Source organism: Xyrauchen texanus, chromosome 23, assembly GCF_025860055.1.
Source record: "Xyrauchen texanus isolate HMW12.3.18 chromosome 23, RBS_HiC_50CHRs, whole genome shotgun sequence".
NCBI lineage: Eukaryota > Metazoa > Chordata > Actinopteri > Cypriniformes > Catostomidae > Xyrauchen > Xyrauchen texanus.
Window position 1 is genome coordinate 43,047,913 of NC_068298.1, and position 26,858 is coordinate 43,074,770.

Genomic DNA, 26,858 nt, shown 5'->3' on the forward strand with positions numbered 1-26,858 from the left:
TGAAGCCAAGCTACCTGGTTTAGTCGCAGAAGAGACCCCTTTTGTCACTACAATCGAAACAAGGTCGAGTGAGTGACAGAAGAGGAACTAAGCACAGTTTTTTAAAGTCTGTTTTTCACATCAACAATTACACAGTAATCTTTTCTACAGGTCAAAGTTTGGAAATCAGTCATAGTTTTTGCTTTTACTTGAGGCAGTGTTATCAAATGAAGACATAATGAAGACATAGTTTAAATTATTTATTCAACATTTGGTTAACAATGATTTATTCATTATATATTAAAAAAAAATCACATTATAATTTGTGTATCCACACACAAAAAAATGTGTGACTGATACATATTCAACTATGTTTAATGTTGTTTTGGCATGGAAAACGTGCATAAGTCAATGCAACTAATACATTCTGACTATTTTACATTCAGTAAAACATCAATCTCATAGTTGGTTATACATATAAAGTATATCTGAATCAATAAATATGCAACGGTGATGTGGATGATGAAAGATGGAGTGTGATGATAAAAATGCTAAATCTGCTGTAGCAGTACAATTATACACACCATATTTCAAATGGATGGATTACTGTTGTTATTATTATAATGGAATCTGAATAACCGCATTAAACTGTTCTGTTTGCACATTATATCATTGTTTCAGAGGATATAGAAAGACTAAACTCTTAATTAAATAGCACTGGTATTTAAGTCAAATCTTTATAATTATTAATGGTGTCTTTTTTAATTCTTCATATAGTAACTAAAACAGTGCAATCTGGGAAAGCTAGACCAGCTAGCCCCTGTTCAGAAATCTGTTATTGAGACAATTAATATCAAACCTCAGACTTCTTACAAGAAGGGAAAGACTCCAGCAGCTGCATGCCTCAACAATCTGTTGTCATATTTTAAACATTCCATTTTCATATTTTTCAAAAACAATTTCACACATAATTTTTTGTTCATGATATTGAAGCCACATACATTTCAACGCCTTTTAACTTCTATTTTACAGAAAAGGAGATGAATTGAGCAGCGTGAGCATTCAGCTAAACAATACAATACAAGCTGCCATACAAGATTTCCAAGGAAAGATTTTCAGTGAATAATGACTTAAATCTCAGTCTGTTCCTCACTATTGTATGGCTTCAGAAGACTTGGAATAAACTGTAGTATTCAGAATAGAATCATATTGACAGCTGATATGATATTTGTATGGTGTTGTTTGTAGTTTTTGGAGTGTGACGTCCTGGTCCCTTCCCACTTTCATTTTATGGAAGAGAACAGCTTGGACATTCTGCTAAACTTCTCCATTTGTTGTTCTACAGAGGGAAGAAAGTCATACAGGTTTGGAACAACATGTTGACAGAATATTCTTTTTTGGAAACAATCCTGTAAATATCTCTGCCTGTAGTCCTACATTTGATTGTTGATGTTGGGATGTTCCAGGGTCTGTGGTTCTTCTTCAAATGCTGGATTCTCATAAATATGCTGTGTCTGAACATCCATCCCACAGTACACATGATCTGGCACATGGAAGAAACATTTATGATACCAAATACTGATATTAATGCCTATTAGTCATCAGTGCACATGCTGTATAAAATGAATCAGTCATACCACCCTGCAGCTCTCGCCTGGTTGCCCACTATAGCAAAGCAGGGTTGAGCCTGGCCAGTACCTGGTTGGGAGCCCTACTGGGGAAATCAAATTTTGCTGCTGGAAGTATTAGTGAGGCCAGCAGGGAGTGCTCACCCTGTGGACAATGTGGGTCCTAATGCACCTGTATAGTGATAGGGACACTATACTGTAAAAAAGCACCTTTTTCAGATGAGACGTTAAACCGAGGTCCTGACTCTCTGTGGTCATTAAAAATCCCAGGGCACGTCTCGTAAAGAGTAGGGGTATAGCCCCGGTGTCCTGGACAAATTCCCCTCACTGGCCCTAATATATCATGGCCCCCTAATAATCTCCATCCCTGAATTGGCAACATCACTCTACTCTACTCTCCACCAATAGCTAGTGTGTGGTGAGTGTTCTGGCATACTACGGCTGCTGTCGCATCATTCAGGTGGATGCTGCACACTGGTGGTGGTTGAGGAGATTCCCCTTTTCGTGATGTAAAGAACTTTGAGTGCCTAGGAGCAAGGAATGTAATTTAATGAATCTAGATAGAATACAAATGCTCCGTAAATGAACACTTACAGAAGTCTATATATAGACTTCTGTAAGTGTTCATTTACGGAGCATTTTCTATATACTATAGCTTCTGTTGTTTTTAGTTAATTTATTTATTTCCCTCAAATTGCAAGATTTTTTACATTAATAATTATGTTATATAAAAAAATAATTATATATATATATATATATATATATATATATATATATATATACAAAAGTAAATATATGTACTATGACTTTTATTTTTGTTATACAAATAACTTTTTAACATTTATTTTTTATATTGTTATTTTTATACTCTTACTCTATATTTTATATTCTTATTTTCGTATCTCTGAATAGGATGTACTTGTCAAGGAGAGAAAATTAGCAGTCAAAAGTTTGGATACACTTGACTGAATGTGGAGTATAAGTGCTCGATTGTGCAGCATACATGTGAACTCTGTCAAAAGCACCTCATGAAGTCAAATGAGAGATTGATCAGAGTGTGCACAGCTACATTCTACACAATGGAGGCCTGAATATTAAGATAATTTGGATTTATTTCAAATGTTTTGGTCACTGTATAATTCCCAATGTTCAATGGTTTGACTTCAGTATTATTGTGAATGTGGAAAATACTTTGACTCACTCTCTGAGGTCTGGACATCTGATGTGTGGTGTTGATGTGTTGACGTGACTGTCATCACTACAGGGGGACAAAAGCTCACGTCTAACGATGAAGATGATGAATGCTGCTCACTGCTCTCTTCATCCATCTAAACACATGGCAACACACAGTAACGCTTCAGAATACTGTTTCATACTTAATAGATAATTATAGGGGGCCTGGGTAGCTCAGCGAATATTGATGCTGACCCCTGGAGTTCGAATCCAGGGAGTGCTGAGTGACTCAAGCCAGGTTTCCTAAGCAAACAAATTGGCCCGGTTGCTAGGGAGGGTAGAGTCACATGGGGGTAACCTCCTCGTGGTCGCGATTAGTGGTTCTCGTTCTCGCACATGGTAATTTGTGCGTGGGTCGGGGAGAGTAGCATGAGCCTCCACGTGCGGAGTATCTGCGGTGTCATGCACAACGAGTCACATGATAAGATGCATGGATTGACTGTCTCAGAAGTGGAGGCAACTGAGACTTGTCCTCCACCACCCGGTTTGAGGTGAGTAACCGTGCCACCACGAGGACCTACTAAGAATTGGTCATTCTATATTGGGAGAATAGGGGATAATTAAAATAGTCATTACTATTAACTAATGTAGAAATAAAATCAACTAATCTGTAAGTAATAGTGATCTGATGACTGTAGTTGTTAGCCATTAGCTAATCAGTATATTTACTGATATAAATTTAACTCACTGAGAACTAATAACTAACTTTGGGTAAATAATAATAACTAATTATTTACTCATCACAACATAAACTTCTCAAAATCCAGTGTCTAAAATGTGAACAATTATACTTTAATGGTCAATGTGAAATTGCATCATGCCCAAGACTCCTGATCTTTGATAATAGGCCGATGGAAATTTGGCGAGTGGTATTTGCATGCCACTCCCCCGCACATACAGGTATAAAAGGAGACATCGTTCGTGGATGCGTCATGTTCTCACTGCAAGAACATGACCAAGGCAACGTTGTAGTTGTGGCTTGCTTTCTTAAGAAAGCACACAAACCCAGCGGCTCCCTGCCTCGGTCCTTCTACTTACGGGTATGAGGTCAGCACAGCTAACACTGGGGGCGATTAGGGGACCCTAATGGGACCACCTCTGCCAGGTAAATCCCCACAGACCTACAATTCCCCAGCATGCTCACATGCTCCTGTTAGGCTTCTGGATGGGTGCACCGGCTCATCTCAGGGCGAGTTTGACCTCTTGTTCGGTGACCATGAACGTGATGAGCTCTCGAGCGCAGCATCAGAGAGCTGGCTTGTCCATTCGGACGTGAAAGCCTCGGCAGTGCTTCCCCTTCGGGTGAGGTCACCCAGTCACTCGCTGACGCGGAAATGACGGACGTGCTTTCCCGGGCAGCCGTGAGCGGAGGGAAAGCACGTCTGTGGTAGAGTGGAACCCTCCGCTCTCCCCTGAACCCTCGCTGATTGATGATTGGTTCCTGGGCCCGCGGTGCCACTCACAGCCACGCCCCAGTTCCTTTCTTCCCGGAAGTGCATGAGGAGCTGACAAGATTGTGGACGCCACCTTTCACTGCCCGGTCCCGATCTTTCGGCACCCCCGCCCTCACTAACATTGATGGTGGTGTGGCAAATGGCTAATCGGCGATGCCCCCAGTGGATAAAGTGCTCGCGGTGCACCTCTGCCCACAGAGCACCATCGCCCGAAGCTCCCGTTTAGCGCCTGTAGGTTTACGTCGTCCCTGGCGACCAAAGCCTATGGAGCCGCTGGACAAGCCACCTCTGCCCTGCCTGCCAAGGCTCTCCTGCAAGTCCACCAAGCCAAGGTGCTGAAAGAGCTGCACAAAGGTAGTTCCACCCTGGGATTAATGCAGGAACTGCGCTCGGCGACCGACCTCACCTACTGGGCGACGAAGGTCACGGTGCGGTCTCTCGGGTGGGCGATGTCCACCTTGTTGGTCCAGGAGCGAAACCTTTGGCTCAACCTGGTTGAGATGAGAGAGGCTGACAAGGCACTATGAAGGCGGCTTCGAAGCGCCCCAGAGACGGGCGACCCAGGGACCAACTGCCTGTATGCCTTGAAGTGGCGTCTGTTTGCCAAGTGGTGTTTTTCCCGACGTGAAGACCCCCAGAGATGCGCAGTCGGGTCTGTGCTTTCCTTCCTGCAGGAAAGGTTGGAGGGACGGCTGTCCCCCTCCATCTTGAAGGTGTATGTAGCCGCTACAGCTGCACACCACAATACAGTTGGTGGTAAGTCCTTAGGAAAGCACAACCTGATCATCAGGTTCCTGAGAGGCGCCAGGATGTTGAATCCCTCCAGACCATGCCTTGTTCCCTAATGGGACCTCTCTGTAGTCCTGCAAGGCCAACGAGGGGGCCCCCTTTGGCCCTTAGAGTCAGCTGAGCTTAAGTCACTCTCTCTTAAGGCTGCCCTCTTAAGAGAGAGTGCTCCATCAAACACCTCCATCAAAAGGGTAGGTGACCTGCAAGCGTTCGCTGTCAGTGAAACGTGCCTGGAATTTGGTCCGGGCTATTCTCATGTGATCCTGAGACCCCGAGGAGTGCGTGTCGTGGTGAGCACATACACACATTTAAGAGCTGTTTAATTCTGTTCAGATCATACATGCATACAGTACAACATCTCTTTACTTAATGTAAGCTGACTAGTAATGATACTCTACCAGGTACTGTCGACCAGTGATTTAGGGTGGTGTTAGGTTCATAACTGATTTCTGGTTAAAGAATACATATGCATCTCTGATGATGCAATTTCATGTTGACAATAAAAGTATAATTGTTCGCATTTGTGGTGGGGTGAGCAAGATACAGATACAGTGGCTGTGGCGTCAAGCCTCAGAGAGGCATTTAATGAAAATATTAATAAACAAAATATTCATAAATAGGTAAAATAGCATCCAGGGGGAATAGTGTTCAAATTAAAGGTGGAATCTGGCATCCTTGCAGTGAAATGGGGCTCCGTGAATGTAGGGGCAGGTCCGTGGAATGGCACAGGCATGAGCGGGTTCTGAAGACTGCACGCACTCCCCTCCTGGATTTGTGATGTGTGGGGTGGCGTCATCATTAGCGGCATGTCTTCCCAGGCCCACATTAAGCAATGTTTATACTTTCACCTGGCTCTGCACCGCGAGCCTCCGCTGACTGCGCGTGCACCTCGAGGCATTTATACTTGACACGCTCGCCATTGTACTATTCTTTGAAACTTTTCTTTATTACTATTCCTGAATGCTGAATTTTTGTGTTTGTTGATGTTGTCTAAAAGACGGCCATTAAATACCACCAGACACAGAGATGGTGAATACACCGCTCTTGTCAGACAGATGCGTGCAATGGACGAGGAAATGCACTTCAGCTATTTCCGAATGTCTGCTCACTGGTTTGATGACTGCGCATTGCATCAAGCCGTGTCTTGAACGTGAAAGGTCCCACAGGAGCCCAGTGAGTTTGGAAGAGAGGCTGGCCAAAAACGTGTTGCCTCAAGTTATAAATTGGGATTGACCAAATAGCTTTTTGGCAAATCACTTCTTTCCCCACCGTGGCTAAAATTTATTTCCAGGAATTCTGTGCCATCTGGCTGTCTCTATGGTCCCGCATGGATGGATCATAGAGATGCCTGTACAGACGTACCTGTTAGGCCAGAGTCGCCTCAAAGTCGTAAATTTTAAAGTTGTAGAGCACTCAACGCGCACGACCACCCACTCCGTGGTGACGACATTTTTGCCATGCGCTCCCTTGTGCTAATGCGGACACATCGAGTATAAACCAGGCTTTAGGTGTGAGGGGAAGCGGCTCAGCTTCTAGCCCATTGCCCGCGATGCATGCTGTTTAACCCCGCTACACATCGAACTTGATCGTGCAGGGGATCTGAGGAGAGGGTCTGGTGATGCATCTAATTTGCTTGAACCCTCCCTGCTCTGCTTCTGAGTCTGTGAGGATACCAGCGTGTGCACACATGGAAATTTGAAGCTGGCTCCCTGAGAAGAGGTGCTTTGCATTTGAAAGACAGAGGTGGGGCGACGATTACTAGAGGGAAGGGTGGGTTGTTCCTCCACACATTTTAGACACTGGATTTTGAGGAGTTTGTGTTGTGATGAGTAAATAATTAGTAGTAATTGTTATTTACCCATAGTTAGTTATTTAGTAGTAATTTTTATTTACCCATAGTTAGTTATTAAGTACATTTTGATTAGCTAACAGTGAACTACCAGTCATCAGATCACTATTAATTATTGATTAGGTAATTGTGTTTCTATATTAGTTAGTGACTGAAGTGTTGTAGTAGAAATGTAGTTCTACTCATTTGTCCTACGTAGTTACCTATTAAGTTTGAAACCGTATTCTAAACAGCCAACCAACAAACAATCTGACGTCAGTACATCATTAGTGTCTGAATAAAGATGGCAGTGAAAACTTTTCTAATTAACATTTTTTATCGATTCATATAGATAACTAAGAAAAGTAAATCATATGTATACAGAATCAACATTTAACCCCACTATTCTTGAAACTGAATCTTGAATTGCATAAGGTGCACCCATACATCTCTAGATGCAGACTGAAATTTTTTTTCATCCTAGCCCACACTATGGACAGAAGTTAAAGCTCCATCCCCCAGACTCTGAAATACACTTTTCCAAAAGCAGTAATCACCACTCCCAGAGTATCTGCCGCATTAGTGGAGTGTATGCTACTCCGAAAAATAGTACAGAGCAGGTGGCGCAGCTGTAAATACCTACAGAACTGAGATCTGGGAATCCCAAAATGTTGAACCAAATTTTCAAAAGATCTCAACACTCCACTTTCATATAGCTGTATTAACCTCCCTCACAATCCACTCTGACCAGCAGAAAGGGGATTTTTTAATACATAATTTGGGGTTCAGCCTCATGCTCGAGGCAACATTTAAATAAATGTACGAATTAAACACTCTGGACACTTTTTTCCAGACCGAGTGCAAATGAGAGATAACGGGGTGTAACTTAACATTTCTGATTATTTTGATAGAAAGGCTTTGTAATGGCGAGATAGGGACAAGAACATCCTGTGCAATACAAAACCAGGTGGAAGCGACCAATGAGCCAAATGTCTGATACCGAATGCATAATAATAAACAAAATCTTGGGATGGCCTTGCCGACATTTGTCAATTTGCCTATGCAATTTACTGAAATGTAAACTGAGATGTTTACCATTCTAAATGAAGGATTTCAATATGCAATCAAATTGCTTGAAATAAGAGAGGGCGACATCTACAGGGAGATATTATAGCAGGTAGTTGAATTTTTGGAATAGAATTCATTTTAATAACATTAACCTTCCCAATCATAGATAAATGTAATGAAGCCCACCTGTCCACATTGCGTGAAGACCTTTTTATTAAAGGGTCAATATTGACTAACTAAATGACGCACATTTGCTGGGAATAAAATGCCCAAATACTTAATGTCCTGTTTAGGCCACTGGAAGGCGCCCAGCTGAAAAGCCATTACTGGGCAGTACGCTGTCAGAGCCAAAGCTTCAGATTTAGACTAATTGACTCTGTATGCTGAGAACTTAGAAAAGGAATGAATAATTCTGTGGTGGCAAGGCATAGATCTAGTAAGGTTGGAGACAAATAATAAAATAGCATCTGTATAAAGCAAAAGTTTTAAAATCATCCTCCTTTCTTATCGCGGCTGCTAGTGGTTCCAGGGCAAGACAGAACCATAATGGGGAAAGAGGGCAACCCTGCCGGGTGTCCCTATCCAGAGTAAAATAATCTGAAATGAATACATTTGTTTGTACTGCCACAACCAAGTGTCTATAACGTAACTTAATCCATCCAATAAAAGTATTCCTGAACCTGTATATTTCCAGAATCTTAAAAAAAGTAGCCCATTCTACCATATCAAATGCCTTTTCAGCATCAAGTGAGATGGCAGTGACCAGGGTCTGATCATTCGCCACTGACCACATGAAATTGATGAAACACCTAATGTTATCAGAAGAGCTACGGCCCTGAGTAAACGCCACCTGATCTATATGTATAAGAGGTGTCATAAATGAATCCATTAGCCAAACTTTGACAATATTTTAACATCAAGCTGGATCAGGGAAATTGGACAGTTAATCTTACACTAACTTGGATCACTGTCCTTTTTAAAGAATCAGACTGATCCAGGCTTGTGTCATGGTTGGTGGAAGCTTTCCATTCTTTAATGATTCCATATAAACTTCTAGAAAAAGTGGAGCCAGCTCTGTAGCATAATATCCAAAAAATTCAGTGGAAAAACCTTCTGGCCCCGGAGCCTTGCCCTATAGGCAAGGCCTTAATTACCTCACCAAGCTACTCCAAGGTTATCTCAGAATCAAGAGAATTATTTTGCTCAGTCATCAGTTTAGGAAGTTCTAATGGTTCCACAAAGTTTCTAATACTACAGAGATCAAGATAGAATTTGTTAAAAGCATTATTAATATCAATAGCTGAGGTAAATATTTCAACACTAGCAGATTTCACAGAGGGAATGGTAGAAAAAGACTCTATTTTATAAATCTGGTCAAGCTTCCCTGCTTTGTTCCCTGACAGACTATGACTGTCTTTCCCTGAATATCCAAAACTCCACCTTCAGTGACAAAATAGTATTATATCTACATTTAGGCCATTAGACGACATTCGACGCTTAAGCTCTGCATTGGCACTTTTAATATTCCCTTCCAATTACACAAGTTCTTGTGCTTTGTATTTTTTGGTGAATGAGGCACACTGTATGATCTAATCAACATTAGGTGCATAAATATTCACCAAAATAAGACTTTTAATAAGATTTACTTTAGAATAGATTTTTTTTTATATGACTTGAAAGAGGGCGCCATGCTGGCCTGTTACTTGTGGGGTTCCTCAGGGGTCTGTTTTAGGGCCTATGTTGTTTTCTTTGTATATGCTTCCTTTGGGCATGATTTTAGAAAATATGATATATCATATGATTTTTATGCTGATGATCCTCCAATTTATCTGCCCTTGAAATATGGCGACAGTGTATTTAATACTTTATTGGCATACTTAGATGTTAAAAATTGGATGGCTCACAACCTACTCCAATTAAATACAGGGAAGATGGAAATAATGATTTTTGGTGCCAGCCGATGTAGCACTGAACATTGCTTCAAATCTGGGTCCATTTACAGCCCATCTTCAGAGTCAAGTTAGAAACTTGGGGGTTGTCCTTGATCCGGATCTTAAACGAGATAAGTAGATAAATGCTGAGGTTAAGAGCTGCTTTTTCCAAATCAGAGCAATTGCTAAGCTTAAGCGCATTTTTTCAGCCAATTATTTGGAGAAAGTGATTCATGCCTTTATTTCATCGCATTTAGATTACTGCAATGTACATTACATCGGATCCTGTCAGGCCTCGATTTCGAGACTGCAGCTAATTCAAAACACAGCAGCAAGGCTGCTTGCTGGTGCAAAGAAAAAGGATCACATTTTGCCAATTCTGGATTCACTTCGCTGGCTGCCGGTTGAATTTAGAATGAAATATAAGGTATTACTGTATGTGTATAAAGCAGTCCATGGAATGGCCCCGGCTTATGTTTCTGACCTCATTTCTTTACAGCGGCCTCAGAGAACACAAACATCGGCTAACAAAGTATTAATCTCATTTGAAATCAAAAGGTGATCGTGCCTTTTCAATTGCAGGGCCTAGATTATGGAATGGACTGCTGCATGAAATTAGAGCTCCTCCTAGCATTTCTACTTTTAAAGCTTGTGTTAAAATGTATTTGTATTCCTTGGCCTTTGAGTAGAGACATTTATATATTGCTTGCAATTTGTGTTTTTATGTTTTCTGGCTTTTATGAATGTGCAGCTCTTTGAGCTACCATGTAGTAGAAAAGTGCTTTATAAATTAAATTAATTAATTTCTGCTAAAACAATAATGGTTTTTCCTAATTTCCTTTTCCCAATTTAGCTTTAATCTGTTTTGAGACATTTGAATTGTAGATGCTTACTTATCAGTGTAATGACTGCCCTGCTCTTACTTGAGGCAGCACTAAAGAAAACATGTCCACCCCATAACTTCCCAAATCTTCCAGCTTCCTTCAGAGAAAGATGCATTTCTTGAAGAAACACTATATCATATTTCTTATGCTATAGAAGAGAAATAACCTTCCTTCTTTTTATGGGGTGCCCCAACCCATTCACATTCCATGTGGAGAGAGACAATCCACTCACATTAACATTTGGCATATTTTGTGTCAAAAACAAAATAAAAAAAAAAAACACATTCCAACATTAGAGCAACAATCAAACCCTGAACTTCCCCAGAACCAAACAAACAGAAAAAAGACAAATGTGCACGTTAACCCCTTGCACGACAGTGCCAACTGGCATCCATCCCTCTAAACATATGAGTCCATGTATCCTATGAGAATCCCCCCGACACTCCATCGGAATGCTCAAGTCCAGTGTTTCTATACAAATTTTGCACAACAAAAGATAATCTATAAAACAAACTCCAGCCAATAGGTGGAATAAGCACAAAGAACGTGTAAATTCATGGACAAAACTGTCCCGTAGGTTTGTTACTACACAAAACCAACTTCAACAATTCCCGAATTTCCATCTCTTCTACAGCCTCCTACATCGGCTCCCTGTTCTGCAGCCTCAGCTTGAGCACGTATGTGTCTTTTAATGTGTCCAGAGGATTTTGAATTCTTTGACATATTGTCTTCCTAGAATAGTTATGGTACAGGTTGTATTGAATCTCACCGGGTTATGACATTAACAGTGTTAAAACTAGCAAAGTGCACAGAGTTCGCCATTCACACGTCAAAACCTCACATGGCATCATGTGACTCCCCGATGGCAGTGAAACTTAAAAATATAACCTGACTAAAAGAGTTTGAAAAATGTAAAACAAAGAAAAGTTATGACATACAATTAAGAAGAACTTAAGAAATTCAAAATTGAGAAGAAATGTCCTTATATAAGCACCATGGACAATGTTACTCTTTTGTACAGATGGTCAGATTGAAGTCTGATTCTCTTTGGAAATTTCTCAATGCTCATCAGATTTTGTTAATCTCCGGTGCATGCTGTCTTGTCATTAAAATATCAAACATTAAGGCATTCTCAAATGTTCATTTTTGTATTCAACTATTTTAGCTTGATTTCTATGCTGATAATATAATTGTTAATGAAAGCATTTGTTATAAATTAGAAAATTCAAAATAGGAGAATTTTCTCTAGTGATGTCAGGCTTTTGGACCCTGCTGTGTCTCTTTCCTGAAATCACTACAGAGACATGAGTGAATGTGGACAAGCTGACCTTAGATTTGAGGATGTTGTATTTACAGATGGGGCAGGTTGGGTGTTCCAGAAGCCACGGCTCAATACACTTCTTATGGTAGAGATGCCTGAAAAAAAATTACATAATAAACAAAATATTTTCCTACAATTGGAAAATATAAATGTTAAATTAAAATACCTATATTAAAGGTGTACTTAAATCTGGTCTTAGTCAATAATGGGGTTATCAATTTTTTTTTTTAAACAGATCTCAAAATATTGTATTATTATTATTAATAAAATACACTGGTTTTTAAAACTATTTATACACTGATATTTTATCTAACACAATCACATTCTTACATTTTAAGTGTTACTTCAAAACAAGTGTGATCTGTGTGTCTCAAGTGCTGCTGGATGTTTTCTCAAAACTAACTTTTCTGAGTGATTCTTGCTCAATGTCTTTTAATCAACTGGAGTTGTGGTGATTTTTAGTGGATGTATGAAGTTCACACAGGTGTCCCAGAAGAGGGACCACAGGTGGAGTTTAACACACTCACTATCAACACATTGAAAAACACAAGCTGGCTTCATTTTACACACTGCTACTGTTTTAACATTTATCATTTCAAACCGAGCACATTTATATTGTGTGTTTGCTTGTTTTATCTTTCTTTAAAATAAATGTCACTTGCTGTTTTCAGACATTTTTAAGTGTGACTTAAAAGTCTGGATACTGCATATATTTATAGTTTAAAAACCACTGCTCTGCTCATTTTCTTTTATCCACAGGTATGCCGAATTCATTGACTGAGCATAACTTCATATCTTTCATTACATCTTATAAAAGAGAACACGCACTCACTCACTCACACACTCACTCACACACTCACTCACACACTCACTCACTCACACACACACACGTTTAAAGACCATATTAACAGCAGAATACATTTAAGGAACTTTACTGGAATATTATTAAACTACAAGTTCAACTCCTCTCATCATCATCTCTGTCAATGCCTCTTCACTTGTTACTGTACAGTATTTGTCTTGACACTTATGGAATGAGAACACTGGTCAGTTCCAATCTTCTTAGGTACAATTTGGAGAATATGTTCACAGCTTCATCCAGGTTGACAGCCATGTCTTATGCCCCAAAATTTGTTTCTGCTGTAATGAGAAAAAAATCCAGCAGGACGCGCCATCGCGTCCGTCGACCCCTGAGGGCTAGCTAGTTCCACTTGAAGGATAATGGTCAGAATTTACTGTGTTCTTCCTTGACCTATGTTACACCCCTCCGCTGAGTTTTATGAAAATTGGTCTTGTTGTTTTTGCATAACCCTGACAGACACGTACACACACACATGAGTGAAAACATTAGCTACCCTCTACTCCTGTGGACTGTTAGCTAGTGTTAGCTATCTCAACTGTTAGGTTAGGTAGTAAATATAACAACCTGTTTGGCAGTATACATACGGTCAATATTCTGCGACAATGACGCTGCTGCCTGCTTTCTTTCCGTCTCTCCTGCACTTTGTTGCTAGATTTTGCGACTTTTCAGACCTCTTTAGTGACTTTTATTCAAAAAAGCGATTAGCTACAAATCGAGCGACTTTTGGACAAACCATAGCTACTTCCGTAGAAAAAAAGACAGCAATACTTCACTATGAGCGTGTGGTCTTGCTTTCCTGTCCGGACTCAGAGGCACACCTCTTTCTGCGTCTATTCCGAGAATAGAATAGAAGGCGGATCAGCACAATCAGTTGAACGAAAGGCAGCTGACATAGACGTGAATGTGCTGCGCATGTGCAAACAGCGTTGTCAATGACCAATCACAAATCTGTATTTTTTGTTCCCCTTTAGTTTTACATTTAAAGAGTTTAATTTGACCATTTATTTTTATTCTTTTCATGCACAGTTGTTCATAAACATGCACATAGAGTTTTGTAATTATGCACATATTTTTTTGTTGTTGAAAAATGCACATAGTGGTTTGTTATGGATGAACGCTGTGTGAGAGAAAAGATAAGAAAGTTGCTGTCGCTTCTAACTTTCTCTCTGAGTGATTGATAGACATAGGGGATTAATAGGGGATTACAGTATGTATGGTAACCACAGAGAAGCAAACACATGTCTTTATTAAGAACTACACTCACTACGCTAAAACATAGGAGATGTTTAGGAGAGTGCAAAAATCTTCCCAGAGGACAGACAGACATACTACAGGCGGACACTATGCAAATTTCAAATGAGACGCGATGAAATCACAAATATGTTAATAGACGTATGACGTCATCTAGTGACTTTTAGCGACTTTTCGAGCAGGCTTATCTACTTTCCATTGAAACTAGTTGGCAACACTTTTTCTTAATATTTTTTATTTATTATTATTATAATTTTTATTTTTTTTGTTAACCTTTGGTCATTTACCTCTATTTATTATGCATATGTTTTGTTTGTGCTGCTATTTATTTTTGACGGAATGTATAAAGTTTTATGTTTACTGTGGCTTCTTTGTATTTTCATTCAAGCATTAAAAAAATTAAATAAAAATAAAAAAAAGTTGGCAACACTGATCCAGCTGGATGTCGTTGGCCTCAGTAATTTAGCACTGTGAAGTTTGCCGTTCGACATTCGGTTTTGCATATGTAAGGGACCGTCAGAAAACTACACTCACTACGCTAAAACATAGGAGATGTTTAGGAGAGTGCAAAAATCTTCCCAGAGGACAGACAGACATACTACAGGTGAGATTATTACAATATACAATATACAATAATCAATAAATTATAATCAATTATATAAGTACAGTAATATTTTTTAAAGGATAGAAGTACTTACTACTTAATCACAAAAAAAAAAAAATACAACCATCAAAATGAGAAAATATAATTCCCCGTCTGTCGCTCTCTTCGACGTTGTGTCGGAGAAGCGACACTAGGGGTCTCTCTTGAGCACCGAATATATCCCTGATCTATGAAAAAAGGCCAATGAAAAGTTGGCAGTCAGTATTTGCATACCCCGCCCCCGGACATACGGGTATAAAGGCAAGGCAAATACTAGAGTTAATTCAGAAATGTTCTTCGGAGCCGATGGTTGTGCATGCTGTTCGCGTGAAGACACACCCGTTTCTGTATTCCTCTGACACTACTGCATGCTGTTGGATTGAGGGTGCATTACAGCGGCGACTTTCTCCTTCCACGGCAGTGCATATTGCCCCTGGGCGCTTCGACAACACAGTATAAAACCCAAAGAGTTACTTAAAAGATTTCCTCTAAAAGAGTGATTTTCTCTAAAAGAGCAAATACACAGCGGCGTTGAACGTCCTTTTCAGGACGCGTCTTTATAAAGATGCCCTTCCGCACCTGTGTAGTTCCTGGATGCGGTAGAGTGCTCTCCACTTCAGACGGCCACAGGCGTTGTCTCGTGTGTCTGGGCAGCGATCACACCGAGGCTGCATTTGTGGATGAGCACACATTCGAGAGCATGACCATGACAACGTTGCGGTCGCGGCTCACTTTCAACCGAAAGCAAGCCACTCCAGCCGCCCCCCGCATTGCTCCTTCTTCCCACGGGATTGAGGACGATGCGAGTGGCGCTGGAAGTGATCTGGGGATGGCAGCGGGTGCGGCTCCATCGGGTACCCCCCCTCAGACCACCCGTCCCCCGGCAAGCTCGTTGACTCCCGTCCGTGCTCGAGGCAACAGCGGCTCGCCTCACAGCCAGCCTGCCTATCCTCTAGAGCTCGAAGTGGATGAGCTCGCCGCTGCATCGGATAGCGCGGCGTCTGACGCAGATGACTAGCTTGGGCTGCCACCTTTGGTCCAGCACGCCCAAGCTGAGGCTGATGCTTAGATGTCCGACATGCTTTCCCGGGCCACCGCCAGCATGGGCTTGGACTGGAACCCCCATCCTCCCCACAGCCATCGTGGTTGGATGACTGGTTCCTGGGGTCCGGGCGCCACTCACGGCTGGTCCCGTTTTTCCCGGAGGTGCATGATGAGCTGACGTCGAGCTCCTGTGGAGGGCACCGTTTACCACACGACATCACAAAGCCACACGCTCATCAGCTCTCGCTACCCTCGGCAGCGGAGCGGCCAACGGGTACACAGCGATTCCCTCGGTGGATAGGGCTGTTGCACTTCACTTATGCCCCGGAAACCCTACCACCTGGCGCGGTCACCCTGTACTCCCTTCCAAGGCCTGTAGGACAACATCCTCTCTGACAGCGAAGGCCTACAACGCTGCCAGAAATGTCGCTTCCGCCCTGCACGCCATGGCCCTCCTGCAAGTCCACCAGGCCAAGGCGCTTAAAGAATTGCACATGGGTAGCCCTGATCCCGACGTGCTGCATGAACTGCACTCAGTGACCGACCTCGCCCTCAGAGCCATGAAGGTCACGGCGCAGTCACTCGGGCAGGCGAGGTGGTCCAGGAACGACACCTATGGCTGAACTTGGTCGAGATGCGTGAGACCGACAAGGTTCGCTTTCTCGATGCCCCAGTCTCCCAGTTCGGTCTCTTCGGCGACATCATCAAGGACTTCACCCAGCAGTTCTCCGCGGTGAAGAAACAGACGGAGGCGATATCACATATCCTTCCCTGCCGCAAACCTGCCGCCTCGGGCCCTGCCCCATCTGCTCGCCGAGGGCGTCCCCCTGCAAGGAAACAACAAGCTGCTCCGCCTCAACCTGGGCCCAGCTCTCAGCCCACACGTCGAGTGCTCTGCAGGAAGCAGATGCCCCCCGTCTTACGACCCAGAGCCCAAGAAGTTAGCTCTGGAGATGGTAAGACCACTCTGTCCCCCGGTGGTGGTCCCTCCCGCCACATTTCACGACTCGCCCGTCGTCTCCTCATTTGGAGCCACTAACATCCCTGGCAAGCTCAATGTGATAGCGGACGCACTGTCACGACAACGCTTGCCCAGCGGAGAGTGGAGGCTTCACCCCGAGTCGGTCCAGCTGATTTGGGAACGATTCGGCAGAGCCCAGGTAGACCTGCTTGCCTCCCGAGACACCTCCCACTGCCTGCTCTGGTACGCCCGAACAGAGGCTCCCCTTGGGGCAGTCGTGCTGCCACACAGCTGGCCCGCGGGGCTACACAAGTATGCATTTCCCCCAGTGAGCCTTCTTGCACTGGTGCTGTGCAAGGTCAGGGAGGACGAGGAACAAGTCACACTAGTGGCTTCCTATTGGCCCAACTGGGCCTGGTTCACGGACCTCGTGCTCCTCGCGACAGCCCCTCCCTGGCAAATTTCCCTGAGGAAGGACCTTCTTTCTCTGGGGCAGGGCACGCTCTGGCATCCGCATCCAGACCTCTGGAAAATTCACGTCTGGTCCCTGGATGGGACGCGGAAGATCTAGCTGGTCTACCACTTACCATCGTAGACACAATCAACCAAGCCAGAGCCCCTTCTACCAGGCAGCTCTACGCCCAGAAGTGGCGCTTGTTCGCAGATTGGTGTTCTTCCCGGGCTGAAGACCCACAGAGGTGCGCAGTTAGGTCAGTGCTCTTATTCCTGCAAGAGAGGCTGGAGGTGAGGCTGTCCCCTTCCACCCTAAAGGTGTATGTTGCTGCTATCGCGGACTCACCACAACGCAAGAGACGGCAAGTCCCTTGGTAAGCACGACTTAATCATCAGGTTCCTAAGAGGCGCCCGGAGGTTAAATCCCTCCCGGCCAAGCCTGTTCCCCTCCTGGGATCTCTCGGTAGTCCTTGCGGGCCTCCAGAGACCTCCCTTCGAGCCGCTAGAATCAGTTTGACTCAGGGCCCTCTCTCTTAAGACTGCCCTGCTGATCACGCTCACTTTCATCAAGAGGCTCGGGGACCTGCAAGCGTTCTCTGTCAGTGACACTTGCCTGGAGTTAGGTCCGGCAGACACTCATGTGATCCTAAGACCGCGACTGGGCTACGTGCCCAAGGTTCCTACCACGCCCTTCAGATACCAGGTAGTGAACCTGTAAGCGCTGCCCCGGGAGGAGGCAGACCCAGCCCCATCGTTGCTGTATCCGGTACGTGCTTTGCGTACCTATCTGGAGCAGAGCTTTAGACGTTCTGAGCAGCTTTTTGTATGCTTTGGGGGACAGCGGAAAGGAAATGCTGTCTCCAAACAGAGGCTTTCCCACTGGGTAGTAGACGCCATTTCATTGGCCATGCCCCCCCCCCTGCGGGTCCGAGCTCACTCAACGAGGAGTGTTGCGTCCTCATGGGCACTGGCCAGGGGTACCTCCCTAGCAGACATTTGTAAAGCAGCGGGTTGGGCAACACCCAACACCTTTACAAGATATTACAGTCTCAGGGTTGAGTCAGTTTCATCCCCTGTTTTCTCAGGTCTGATCCAGTAGAACTCGGTAACACGCTGATGTGCTGGCCGGGTGAATCGCTTGCATATAGCGCCCTTTCCCTCGGTTGAGGTAAAAATTCCCAGGAGATTCCACATCTCGAATCACTGGTCGATTACTCCCTAGCCCTCATGGGTCCGCAGTTCAGCAGAGAAACTCGCCGACCCAATCCACTACAGGTACGCAGTCTACTCTGTACTGGAATAGGTGCTCCGCAGGGTGAGGACTCCTACACGGACTCCCCCTGTGTGTATTTTCTACGATACGGTCCCCTTACGAGCGGACCCGCGTTTTCCTTGGCTAAGTTTCGGCTGACCCCGGTTGCCATGTGTAGCAACTCCCCCCGCTGAGGTTGGATCTACCACCACGCCACTTCCACATGTCGCCTAAAAAACACATGTGATGTATTCGCCACTTTACCTACCCGCCGGGCAGGTGTGGTCTCCGCAGGGTCTTTTCCCCCTGAAAGAATAGGAAATTGGGTATGACCCCCTTCCCTCGATGCATGTAAGGGCCCCGGCTGTCTATTGCTCTATGCGAGAAAACATAGAGAGAAAAGAGGTCCGGCCAGGCTTGGCCCATTCCCAGGTTGGCAAGCGTCGCCTTGTTCCCCTGTCTAGGGTAACCAGAAGGATTCCGACAACTTTTTTGGGGCATTGGGGAAGGGTACGTGCAGTCTGACACAGCTGGTCATTTGGCACGTAAGAAATACCTGCCCGCTCCTGTGTCAGCAGAACACGTACACGGCTCGAACTGCTGTAGTGGCCAGAACCATTTCTGGCTCCTCAGAAAAATCCTGAATGAACTCGCCTCGCCTTTATACCCGTATGTCCGAGGGCGGGGTATGCAAATACTGACTGCCAACTTCTCATTGGCTGTTTTTCATAGATCAGAGGTATATTATGTAACCTAGACGTTTTGGTGAATTTTAGTGATTTTTTTTTCTTCTATAAAATAGGGAAGTTATAAGAACATTCCCAGATGTCCCTAATTTTTTGGGGCAAACTCTGTCATTTGACACTGCATTTTTGCGTTAATGCCAATTTTATAGAAATTTGTGTGTGCGCACAAGCATGCACACACACACACACACACTCTCACACACTCTCACACCCTCTTGGTGCGTTCAGACCAGAGGCGTCGAGAGCGTCAAATCTACCGGAAGTCATTCGTTTTCTATAACAGTAGCGGCGTGGCGAGTCTTGGGCGGTGTGGACATCAGAGTGCAGCCAACGTTATGGTAATGAGCTTGACGTGGTTCGGCGGCAACCTATTGTAGTATAGAAGTGCTCTGCTTTAGCGAAGTCTAGAGAACACAACCATGTAAACTTTGGTTCCCACCAAAAATTAGTTGCGAAGACAAAATGGAGGAGAAACAGATTATTTCCGTGGCGGGTTTTCTTGTAATATTTGATCTGTCCCTGTTTGCAGTCAACATGTCTGGATCTGGATGCCCCTTTAAATATAGTTCACAAAACCAAACATTCTCAACGAACATTGCCGCCTATTTCAAATACGTCAGAGCATCCACAAATTTTCGATAGCGTTGTTGACAGGACAGCCAGAGCGAATTTTGAGGCTCTGGTCTGAACGCATGGTCTCTCTCACACACACACGCATGCACACACACACTCTCTCTCTCACACACACACACGCATGCACACACACACACACGCGCGCACGCAAGCACACACACACTCACACACTCTCTCTCTCTCATACACACACACACACTCGCTCTCTCACACACACGCACGCACACACTCACACACGCACACGCACGCACTCACTCACACACTCTCTCTCTCACACACACACACACGCACGCACATCATGTTTCAACTGACCTGCAGGGAAGCACTGTGACCTTTTCATTGTGTTGAAATGAGTCAGTACATATAGCACAGCTCGTTTCCTCTGAGTCCACTTCCTGCAAACACACATGATGCTTTCCATTGAGCTACTTTTGACTGATCTTCTTCAAGCTATGTTTATATACAGTATATTGGGTAAGCCATAACACAACTAGAATTAAAAAGGTCAAATCTTAACCATTATAGTTATAACACTTATTACATAAAAAAATCAAATGAAATGAATTGCATTATTACATGTAATATATTTCATTACATTAAACTGTCCCTCAAATACACTGTCAAGATATGCGCTCTTGTCACTTCATATTTTTATCATAACAGACAGAAACTTTTTTGTGAGACCTCATAAATGCTTGGCATGACGGTAGTAACAGCAGTATTTTTGACAGCAGTTTTTTTATATTAAAAATAAAATTATACCCATAAATAACAAATTATGGAGTGGTGGTGGTGTAGTGGCTAAAGCACAGGGCTGTTAATCAGAAGGTCACAGGTTCTAACCATTGTGTCCTTGAGCAAGGCACTTAACTCCAGGTTGTTCCGGGGGGATTGTCCCTGTAATAATTGCACTGTAAGTCGCTTTGGATAAAAGCGTCTGCCAAATGCATAAATGTAAATGTAAATTAACAATTAAAAGTGCAACATTTTCCTGATTGTAACACTTTATATACATGTATTCAAGTGAAAACCCAATAAGAACACTTTTTTAAAATGTTGGGAAAGGTAATTAAAAACATTATTGTATTTATATTATAATCCACCCTTTAAAGCTATAAAGACTTTTCTTTTAAAAGCATCTGTTTGTTTGTTTTTTAAAAACTCATCCAACACAACTGAAGAATCCCTCTTTAATTGTGCAATGCTTTACGTTCAATTTAGCTGAAATTCTTTTTTCAGTTCTCTAACTGACAGTCGTCATGTATCTATGATTTAGCAAAGGCAAAATACCGGGTCACCTCTCCGCAGAGTCCGAACTTCTAACTGTGCTATTGCGCTTTCGGCCACTCGTTTAATCTCTCTCTGCAAAAGTGAATAATAGAACAGAGTTAGCATGTGACATTTTGTTAACAGAAAGACTGGATTGATTTTGATTGATTAAATTATGCTTGACTAACTGCCTGAATACTTTACCAGCTGCATTCGAAGTTGTTGGTTTCTGTACATTCGCTTAAAAAACAGGAAAGCGAAATAGAACAGGGTGATCGCCGTGATTCCGATGAAGGTGAAAGACAGAGCGTATGCCCATTTAGCGGCAGACCACAAGCTGTAAGATTTGCCTACTGCTATTGCCATATATACATCTGTGCCACTCTTGATCAGGTTGGTGATTTCTGTGCCCTGAATGTTGCCAATCATGATGGCAACTGCATCATCAGCATCTGCACAAATAAAAAACAACACGTACCATGACTGGATGACTTTACAAAACCATGTTTAAGATCAACAGCACATATCAATAGAGTGATGCAAAGTTTCAAAAGGGCATCGTTTTATCGAACTTTAAATAGTAGTTTTTGCAAAAGGTAGGCCACTAATATTTACAACAGAACCTCTATCTGTACAGTGATTTGAATTTATTACGTTTAAGTACACGCAGGGAGAACATCACAAAAATTACATTTTATACATTAGAAATGTTACTGAAATGACAACATTTGTAAGGTACTGTGTTCACAGAAGATTCACTAGTAGCCACATTCACCATTAATTACCATTGTTTTGTGTTTGAAGTATCCAACTTTACACCTTGGTTTATCAGCTAAAAATATAATCATCCGAATCTTGTAGTACACTTATTTTTGTGGCATTTTCCTTGTGAACACAATACTCGATTGTGAACACAATGGCACAGAATAGTGCAGAAGTGTTCGATTTGGGACAACTTAATGTTTGGGGGTTCAGGGTGCTTGCAGTGCAGATGCTAATTTGTTTTGAGTAGCTGGTAACTACAAGTTGAAGTTGAAGTTGGTTACTTAAAGTCAGTGGGATTGTTTCCATAGGTAAGTGTGATCTCTTATTAAAGCACATCTCTCCTCAACAAGACATTAATTTGAGGGATCATTCATGTCTGGAGCTCAAACACTGTTATAATTAGTGTTAGTAATTTTGAACAAACCCCCAAACCCTAAGTATGAGCGATGGCAGTAGTGATGCTTAGCAAACACCACTAATACATGACAAGGTTGTGCTTTTTGTGAGTTAAGTCATAAATAGTTAGTAATACTCATAGGTGAACTACGGACCAGGCCAATGGGGCCAGTACCCAGGGTCCCTTGACTACCCATGGGCCCATCATCTTTGAAACCAAATGTTTGTATATCCTTAAGTATGTGGTCCCCACAGCTTATACAAGGTCCCCTCAACAGGGCACTGTGAGTATGAGGGCCCCCAGCCCTCTAGTGACAGACATTCCGGCTCTTTTCATCGAGCTGACTCATTCGGCTCAGCTCACCAAAAAGAGCTGGTTCTTTTGGCTCCCAAAATGGCTCTGTAACGTAGTTCCATGGAAAGGAGAAGGCGAGAACCGGCTTGTCAATATAAATAATATTTTAATAATAAACTCAAACAAAAGACAATCACACACATGATGGACATGTCCGTAAACGATCTCACTCTCTTCCGCACAATCCTCCGCAGTCAGCCTTTATCCCTCTCGGAGGCTTAATTAGCCTGATAAGGGACTGGGTGTGTAGAATCAAGACCCGGCCCCACCCTCCGCCCTGCCACAGGCTCTTTTTTTTAAAAATTTTTTTTTTATGTCAAACAGTTTGCGATAGTTTGACTATAATTAGTGTAAAAAACACAACTAGCATTGTCTTCATAAAGTTAATGGAGTGAGAAAGTAATTTGGTGTTACTCATGTTGTGGTTGAGTCCAAGGAAGCTCAGTGTCTTTTTTTGTTTCTTTTTGTGCTGGATCCGTCTAGCAACAGTTGAGTTCTCCTTTTTGATCATAGTGAAGCAAAAGTGTTCATTTCATTTGTTGTTGATTTCTCAATTGGAAACATCTTAGTCTTCAGATCACACCCTGGTGAGTTTAGAGGTGTTGTCACATATGGAGAAAAGGAAATCTTATAGTTGGTGATATAATGTATCCATTTGGTAAAATCCTGAATTTCAACAAATTTTAAAGGCTAAAATCAATGTTTATATAGAGACCAACTGGTCTTGAGTATCCTTTGTGGGTGTGACTTGGGAGGCACGTAAGGTGGTTCTTAGGGGGTGGATCATACAGTAAACCTCATTCATCAAAAAATCCAAAGCACGAGAACTCATAGAGTTGGAAGGGAATATTAAAAACGCAGAGGCAGCGCTGAAGCAGCGAATTGAGAATTGACCCGAAATACAGATATAATAATATTTTGTTGCGGAGGGTGGAATTTTGGTTATTCAGGGCAAGACAGTCAAACTTTGAGATGGGGGACAATGCAGGGAAGCTTTTGGCTAGACATACAAAGCAGAGAGAGTCTTTTTCTGCCATTCCCTCAGTGAAATCTGCTGGTAGTGAACTTTTTACCTTGGCCATTTATATTAATAATGCTTTTAAAGAATTCCAAAGAATCTTGATATTTATAGTTCCACATCTTCGTCTACCGGTGAAAATATGAGAAACTTTGTGGAACCATTGGAACTCCCTAAACTGACGACTGAGCAAACAAATTCTCTTGATTCTGAAATAAACTTGGAAGAGCTTGGCGAGGTCTACAGGCAAGGCTCCAGGGCCAGAGGACTTTTCCGCAGTCTAATGCTACAGAACTGGCTCCAATTTTGTTAGAAGTTTACACAGAATCATTATAGGATCTCACTTGATGCCAAAAAGGTGTTTGATATGGTAGAATGGGATTATCTTTTTAAGATTTTGGAAATATACAGGTTCGGGAATACTTTTATTGGATGGATTAAATTCCTTAATAGACACATGGTAGCGGCGGTACAAAAAAATTGATTAATTTCAGATTATTTTACTCTGGATGGAGCACCTGAAAGGGTTGTCCTCTTTTGCCCTTATGGCCCTGGAACCATTAGAAGCCGCGATAATAAGGGAAGATGATTTTCTAGGGGTGGTGGCGGAAGGTGTGGTGCATAAGCTTTTGCTTTAAGCAGATATTTTATTATTCGTCTCCGACCACATTAGATCTATGCCTTACCTGCACAGAATTATTAATTCCTTTTCTAATTTCTCAGGATACAGAGTAAATTGGTCTTAATCCGAAGCTTTGGCTCTGACAGCATACTGCACAGTATTGGCTTTCCAGTGGCTCAAACAGGTATTTGGAAAACAAATTACCAGCAAATTTGTCTGATTTAGTTAGTTAATTTTGACCCCTTAATAAAAAGGTTTTTGAGCAATGTGGGCAGGTGGGCTTCATTATATTTATCTATGATTGGGAAGGTAATGTTATCAAAATTAATTGTATTCCAAAATTGTATTGCCTGCTATGATCTCTCCCTGTAGATGTCCCTCTCTCTTATTTCAAGCAATTTGACAGCATAGCGAAGTCCTTCATTTGGAATGGTAAGTGTCCTATATTACATTGTCTACATAGTTTACATAGGCCGATTGACAAAGGTGGGATAGGCCTACCCAAGATTTAGTTTTTTCAGATCGGTCTCAGATATTTGGCTCATTGGTTACTTCTACCTGAGAGAGCCCCTCCCTGGTTTTGTATTGAGCAGGTTGTTCTTGCCCCTATTTCGCCATTGCAAAGCCTTTCTATTAAACTAACCGGAGAAGTTAAGTTGCACCCCATTGATCTGTTGTCTCACATTTTCACTTGGTATGGACAAAAGTGTCCAGAGTGTTTAACTCAGACATTTATTTAAATGTTGCCTCAAGCTTATGGCTCAACCCTTAATTATCAAGTCAAGCCAAGTCATTTTTATTTGTATAGCGCCTTTCACAACACAAAGCAGCTTTACAGAAGATCAGGCATTAACAGAAGATAAAACTGTAATGTCTATAATGTCTATGGGATGGCTCAGCGGTTAAGGCTCTGGGTTACTGACCAGAAAGGCAGGAGTTCAAGCCTCAACACCACCAAGACACCCCTGTTGGGCCCTTGAGCAAGGCCCTTGAACCTATCTGCTTTAGGGGTGCCGTATCATGGCTGACCCTGCACTCTGACCCCAGCTTAGCTGGGATATGTGAAAAATAAATAATTTCACCATGTATATGCAGAAATGTATGTATAATGTGTGACAATTTTTTTGTGGATTTTTTGTGGAGGTCTATCTTATGGTGAGGTCTATCCAAGGTTCAGGCCATGGCATATGAAGTATCCCATGTCTTATGGTTGAAGTTGGCATCAGTTGGCATCAGTTCATCCTCTGAAGTCCATCATAATAGACTGAAGTGATGTTTGGCTGGCACCGGCTGTATTAGTCATCATCACACAGCGACATGTTGCAGTGGAGTCCAACACCAAGCAGGAATGGAGCTAGATTTATTTGCAAGAGTTTTTTTATTTATATCTGATGGTGTCACATTAAGAAATATTAGTTGAAAAGACTTTATATCCTGTCCTCTGAGTAACCCCTAAAACTTCACTGCAAATTGGAGCAACAGCTCCTCCTTGACGCTTCAGATGAGGCTCATGTTTATAACAATAACCTCCACTAGCGTTCGGATGCGTGTCTCTAACTCATTAACCTTCTCTGTTAGTCTGACTAATTCCTTGCATTTATCACATGTGAATCCCTCACTGCTGATGGAGGAAGCTATTGTAAACATGTGACATGCAATGCAAGAAGAAATAACATGAGCGAATGTCATGACTTACTGCATTTGTTTGTTGTTGTTGGTTGTTCCTGAGCGGTGAGGGTTTGAGATTGATGTGAATCCCTCACGCAGTTGTGTGTAGTTGTTGGTTGTTCCTTAGTGGTGAGGGTTTGAGATTGATGTGAATTCCTCACACAATTGTTTGTAGTTGTTGGTTGTTCCTGAGCGGTGAGGGTTTGAGATTGATGTGAATCCCCCATATAATTGTTTGTAGCTGTTGGTTGTTCCTTAGCGGTGAGGGTTTGAGATTGATGTGAATCCCTCATGCAATTGTTTGTAGTTGTTGTTTGTTCCTGAGCGGTGAGGGTTTAAGATTGATGTGAATCGCTCACGCAATTGTTTGTAGTTGTTGGTTGTTCCTTAGCGGTGAGGGTTTGAGATTGATGTGTATCCCTCACGCAATTTGTTGGTTGTTCCTTAGCGGTGAGGGTTTGAGATTGATGTGAATCCCTCACGTAATTGTTTGTAGTTGCTAGTTGTTCCTGAGTGGTGAGGGTTTAAGATTGATGTAAATCCCTCACGCAATTGTTTGTTGTTGATGGATGTTCTTGAGATCGATGCAATAATTAGTGTAACACAGGATTCAAGCGCAGAAAAATGAATGCATTTAATTGCGATAAAAATAGAAAGAGGATGCAGGTGGAAAATGCACGTAGTTGAATCGCGATACGAGAATAATGTGGGGGAAAATACGATGCTTGCTAAAAAATGGCAGATGTTAAGGATTAAAGGCTAAAAATGTCTTGGGTACTGATATAACGTCTAGGTTACGTATGTA

General features: G+C 42.6%; 1 protein-coding gene across 1 annotated transcript in view; it reads right to left on the reverse strand.

Annotated features, from left to right (window-relative positions):
* Positions 1 to 255: 255 nt before the first annotated feature.
* The window catches only part of LOC127617073 (RING finger protein 148), a 38,261-nt gene continuing 11,658 nt past the window's right edge, over positions 256 to 26,858 (reverse strand). Inside the window, exons 2-8 of the mRNA XM_052088951.1 lie at positions 21,434 to 21,681; positions 21,251 to 21,322; positions 20,273 to 20,355; positions 12,123 to 12,210; positions 2,809 to 2,935; positions 1,417 to 1,522; positions 256 to 1,318 (exon numbers count right to left, since the gene is read on the reverse strand). Coding sequence (XP_051944911.1) covers positions 1,297 to 1,318; positions 1,417 to 1,522; positions 2,809 to 2,935; positions 12,123 to 12,210; positions 20,273 to 20,355; positions 21,251 to 21,322; positions 21,434 to 21,681 — 746 coding nt within the window. The 3' untranslated portion in view covers positions 256 to 1,296. The remainder of the gene's footprint in view (positions 1,319 to 1,416; positions 1,523 to 2,808; positions 2,936 to 12,122; positions 12,211 to 20,272; positions 20,356 to 21,250; positions 21,323 to 21,433; positions 21,682 to 26,858) is intronic.